The 5,490-nt window shown below is 35.8% G+C and overlaps 1 protein-coding gene across 2 annotated transcripts; it reads left to right on the forward strand.

Moving 5' to 3' along the window:
• Positions 1-270: 270 nt before the first annotated feature.
• Positions 271-3,167, forward strand: LOC109221420 (cyclin-dependent kinase inhibitor 3-like). 2 transcript variants are annotated; one of them, XM_019385909.1, is made up of 3 exons: positions 271-833; positions 2,402-2,605; positions 2,704-3,167. In XM_019385909.1, the coding sequence occupies exons 1-3, from the start codon at positions 442-444 to the stop codon at positions 2,771-2,773; spliced, it is 666 nt and encodes a 221-aa protein (XP_019241454.1). In that variant the 5' UTR covers positions 271-441; the 3' UTR covers positions 2,774-3,167. The 2 variants fall into 2 exon arrangements, with proteins under 2 accessions (XP_019241454.1, XP_019241455.1); XM_019385910.1 differs by having other exon boundaries at positions 2,405-2,605.
• Positions 3,168-5,490: the final 2,323 nt, after the last annotated feature.

The following is a 5,490-nucleotide window of genomic DNA, read 5'->3' on the forward strand; positions in this document are numbered from 1 at the left end:
AACCCGACATAAACCGAATCGAGAAAAAACCGACTTAATTGGTTTGGTTTGGTTCTAAAATTTGAAAAATCAACTTACTTGGTTTGGTTTCTTTTTAGGAAAAACCGATCCAAATCGAACCATGAACACCCCTAATTAAAAGAAAGAAAAAAGTAAAAAAGAGAAGTGAAAAGGAAAAAAGAAAAAGAAAAAGAAAAAGAAAAAGAAAGTGGTTAACGTTACTGTTGAGTCCCACCCTGACTCATAAGTATCCCGTTTCAACCCTAACTTCACCTAAAACTAAACCCCAACCCCATCTCACATCTCCCCCTTTTTTCTCTTCTTTTCCCTCCCTCTCCTCTTCCCTTTACAAATCAAACCCTTCCCCGCCTCTTCTCCTTCTACCTCTTCATTTCCCCCCATTTTCAAAATCAAGAATCTTCTCTCTTTTCACTGAAAAATATGGGAAAATACATGAGAAAAGCTAAAATAACAGGGGATGTAGCAGTGATGGAGGTGTCACAGGCAACTCCACTCGGTGTTCGCACCAGAGCAAGAACCCTAGCCCTTCAGCGCCTCCACTCTTCCTCCACTCCGCCGCCGCCGTCGTCTGCTTCTGCTTCAGACTCTTGTTACCTTCAGCTTCGTTCCCGCCGCCTTGAGAAACCACCCACCCCTCTCTCCGACCCCAGAAAGACTAAGAACCTTCTCACAGAGGAAAACCCAAAATCTGATTCGAGGTTTCTAGTGTCTGGCTCTGTTGGGTCTGTTTCAATTACACAAAAAGATGGTTTCTTGGATGTGAATGAAATTTCATTTGGAGAGAATACTCTTGATTTTGAACCCAGAGATAGGTATAATAAATCTTCCTCTTTTAGTCTGCATGCTTATCAAACTCAACTATTTTGTTCTTTATGTGTTTTTTATTGTGCTTTGCCCCTATTTTTTTTTTAATCAATCAATATGTTTTAGCGGTTTAAGGCGGGAAAGAGGGAAAAAGATTATTTCTTTATAATACTATGGGGAAAAAGATTTTTGAAGGTGTAAAAGAGTTTGTTACTTTTGTTTGAAAGGCCCCTTTGAGCGACTTTCTCATTCACAAAAAAAAAGAGAGTTTCTTTTAGTGTCCTCTTTTGGTGTTGCATTCGTGGGTACCACTTTTTTTAATGCTTTTTTAGTTTCTTTGTAAAAGAATCTTGTTAAAGTTTGAAGAGGAATGATGCTTTTGATATTCCACTGCATTTTTCATGGTTGAAGTTATTTTTCTGTTTGTCTAAATGTTCTTTTTCTTCATTTGTTAAGTTATAAACGCATAAACTTATTAAAAATTGTTGCTTTGTTAGGTTTCTCTCTTTTGGTCAAGGAAAAGATGAAATTTTTGGTCTATAGTACTTTTATGTTACTCATGAAGCTAAAACCTTTTTTGGTCATCTATTTTTCTTCTTTGTTAAGTACAAATTTAGTCATCTTTTGAACCTTCTGAATTAGAGGGATTTTTTATGTGTATTATTGTGTTTGAGCTGTTAGATCTACATGAAAAGAATTAACTAATTGCCATTTGGTATCCTAGGGCAGACAACCTTTGGAAGTACCATGTTCCACTGCATAAAACAAGGGACCTATCATTTACTGTTAGAAAGAGCAACACATTGCAAAAATAGTTTAATACTTTAACTGCAGCAAAATGTCTCATTTTTATGGAATCCCCTTTTCTCCAACAGTAAACTTAGTAAGTAGTAGCAAGTGAAAAATGAGGGTTGGACTAGATTTTTGCAGACTATATTCAGTACTTTTTTTAGCTAGAATCATTTCCTTAAGCACTGTAAATTGGTCATAACAGAGCTATCTGTTTATTCAGATGTACTAATGAGGTATAAAGGAACATTAGTTCATCTTAGTCAGTAAAATGAGGTAAGAAAAAAAGAAAGAAGAAATTTGGGTTCGGTTGTCATGGATCTAATTGTAAATATGGCAAAATATAAAAACTTTTTTTGCACCATGTTTTTTTTTCCAATGACATGTCCTAGTCATGGGCCCAAATATCTGGATAGCAAAGGCAAAATCCTCAGCTATATTCTAGGTTAAAATAGGATATCCCTTTTCACACTCTGTGTATATTTGCTAATATTGCATGAAAACTACCAATTTTTTGTTTTCAGCACTTAACTGTCCCTTTTTTTTTGGGTGGGTGGGTTGGGGTGGTGTAGATAAATATATGGTTTAGATAGTTATTATACCCAAAATATAGATAATAGAAGATTGAAGTAACTGCATCTCAAATTTACAGTGATTTCTCTATTGTAGTTCCAGCAAAATCTGATGTTGTCTCTAACTGAAAATGCTTTCTTTTGATTGCATGTCTGATTTTGGTTTTTGTAGCTGATAGTTGTTGTGTGTTTGTTCTTTTTTCTCTCTTTAAAAGAAGCACTAGAGAAAGCACACCTTGTAGCCTGGTGAGGGAAGCCGATGCTACGGTCAACCCTGGTTCTGCAACAAGGCGAACAAACTTAAACACAACAGCTCAAAGAACAAGGGACTCTATCCTTAGAAACATCCCTTCAGCTCAAGAAATGGAGGAATTTTTCACCTTTGCCGAGCAGCAACAACAGCGCCTTTTCATGGAGAAGTATGTAGTATTCAATTCCACGGATACTGTCATCTTTAAACACATTTTACTGTCGTGTATGTTGAACTAATGTGAAAATTTTGTTTTTTCATCAATAGGTACAACTTTGATGTGGTAAACGATTTACCGCTTCCAGGGCGGTACGAATGGATTAGGGTGGATTACTGATCTGGAGAAAGCCATCTGTTTTCCCTAATTTGCTGTGAAGGAGAAATTTGAAAAGGGGGCATGAAGTTGGTGGATATTTTATGGTCTCTCTCCCCCAACCAAAAATTGTTGTATAAAGAGAGTTAGTGTAGTTTTAGTTGTCTGTCAGATGGTAGAATTACACATGACTACTAACAATTTGGAAGCAGTAGTGTAGAATAGGGCATAAATTGTCAACTTAGGCTTTGACTATCTTTGTAACTTGCAAGGTGTGACATAGCCAACACCTTATGTACCATCTGTTTTTTCAATCAATTTAGGATTTAGTTGATAATAGTTGCAGCATGTGACATCAAAGGTTTGTGGTCTACTTTTTCCCTGCAGTCAATTCTATGGTTATAAAATCTTGCCCTTTAATTCACAAAGACAAATGTTTTAACTCTTTCTGAAAGACTTGTGTGTATTCGACAAAATTGTTTTCAGTAAGGATCTAAATAAGAATCTCAATTTTGTACTGTCTGGAACTGTACCATTGTTGTATTTGAAATTTCATTAGCAAAGTTGGACTTAAACCTATACCTCTTCACCATACTACATTGAGCTGCTGTGTAATATGAGGATAGTCTTATTACTTATATTGAATCCAAAGAACCAAAGCTCCATTTGGATTGTGGCGTGGTTGGAGCAAGGGATACCCATTCATTCCTAGATTCCCGTCACTACGGATTGATTGTCCCTACCAAGCTACACGGTAGTGGTCTAGTGAGCGCAATTGCTAGAGCACGGGAGAATTAAGAGTAATGATTTCAGCAAGAGCAGCCAGACAGACTACTATAGTAAATCTAGTGACTACTAGAATAGAGTTAAGTCAAAAGGTATGGTATAGCAGTCTTTCCGAGCGAGCCTCTGAGATCTCCTGTAAACCCCCATGATATGGTAAAGAGCAAAGTCAAGATTTTCATTTATCACCAATGGGCAGAGTGAGGAGGAATTAGTTGGGCTTGCTATTATATCCCAGGAGTACTATGGATTTAAGACAGCTAAGGATTGATTCTAATGGGGATTGATCATTTCATGGGAGGCCCTATGCTAAGTGATTTTCACATGTGATGTTTCGAAAGCATAAATACAACAGCAACGAGAAGCCTAGTATAATCCCATGAAATGGGTCTCGAGAGGGCAGTGTGTACGCAGACCTTACTCCTACCTTGAAATGTTATTTTCCGGAAAACCCTCGGCCCAAGGAAAGATAAAAAGGAAAACGTAAGCTGCCTATATCTTTCCCTGAATGCGCATCAACAGTGTTTAAGCTGCAGATGCTGGGGTTCCTTGCTCTCTGATGATAAAGCATGAAATATTTGGATAGCATGGATATAACATAATTTTATTTTTCAAGTGTAATTTATCCATACAAACAGTGAAATATAAGTAATCCAATTGGGACCAGTATAATTGGGTTTTTCTGTCTTCAGGGTTTCCTACTCCTTGGTTTAGTCAGAACTATCAATGTCAAGTGGCAATGGAGTTTGTGTGGTGGTGGGGGTAGGTTTTTTTGCCATTATTATTATTATTATTATTATGAATTCGTATATTGTATTGTCCTGTTTTTCTGAAGCTGCCCAGCTAGTAATAATAATATCATTCACAGGTGTGCATTTAATAATACTCCCTTCGATCCAAAATAAGTAATTTTTTTGATGTTTTCACACAGATTAAGAAACCTCCGATCCAAAATAAGTGATTTTTTGGATGTTTTCACACAGATTAAGAAATTCACTTTTTAGCATTAATTAGCAATGGAATTGACCATATTAACCTTTACTATCTCACATAAACACTCCTAACACATATTCCAACACTATTTACTCCAAGGACAATGTAGGAAAAAAATAATTAATTCATTCTTGAAATCTGAAAAAATCACTTATTTTGAACTACAAGAAAAAGGCCATAAAATCACTTATTTTGGACCGGATGGAGTAACGTGTGTGAAGTCACAAATACTCCCCTCGCGTTTGTTTGTTTGCTCCCTCACATGCAACATTGTACCCTTTCTGCTTTTTCTTACCAATTTGTATGACAACTGATGATCAGATTGAATGGTTTCCACTTCTCTCATGTTTGTACTTTCAACTTAATTTAATTTGAGTTTGTAGATTTATGTCAATTCTTGAACATAATACAAAGTAAATTTTAATTTGGGACAAGAGCAGATATCGCTATGTAGTGCACGAATGTGCATAATTTGGACACAAACCAGCGCTTTGCAACAACTTGATTTAGGTGAATGCTATACTTGGCAAATTTGTGCTTTCATTCCATAGGTTCTCAAAAGCAAAGAAACAAAGCACTTCAAAGAGTACTTGAGATTAGGGGTGTACATGGACCGGGTTGGTTCGGTTTCTATCAAAACCAAACCAAACCAATTATATCGGTTTGGATTGGTTCGGTTTTGTCGGGTTTTTCGAGTTTTCGGGTTTTTTTGTTACATGAATATTATTTCAATCTTACGTTATTAAAATTATAGATAAAGCTTTGATAAGTGAATATATGTTTAGTAAATATGGAAAAAATTGACAAACATATGATCTATTAAAATATTCTAATGGGAGAAATATTTTAGTAACACATGATAGTTATTTTCTTAGTCGTCTAACAATAATTTTTCGTTAATTTACGCTTTCTAAGGTTAATACATGAGGGGATTCCAAATATTTCTACTATTTTACTAAGAAAAA

This window comes from Nicotiana attenuata, unplaced genomic scaffold (genome assembly GCF_001879085.1).
Source record: "Nicotiana attenuata strain UT unplaced genomic scaffold, NIATTr2, whole genome shotgun sequence".
NCBI lineage: Eukaryota > Viridiplantae > Streptophyta > Magnoliopsida > Solanales > Solanaceae > Nicotiana > Nicotiana attenuata.

Excerpts from the sequence above, each read along its gene's own strand:
- LOC109221420 (XM_019385909.1), top strand. The coding sequence starts at position 442 with ATGGGAAAATACATGAGAAAAGCTAAAATAACAGGGGATGTAGCAGTG. Across the intron at positions 834-2,401 it reads GATTTTGAACCCAGAGATAG|AAGCACTAGAGAAAGCACAC; the intron begins GTATAATAAATC and ends TCTCTTTAAAAG. Across the intron at positions 2,606-2,703 it reads CAGCGCCTTTTCATGGAGAA|GTACAACTTTGATGTGGTAA; the intron begins GTATGTAGTATT and ends TTTCATCAATAG.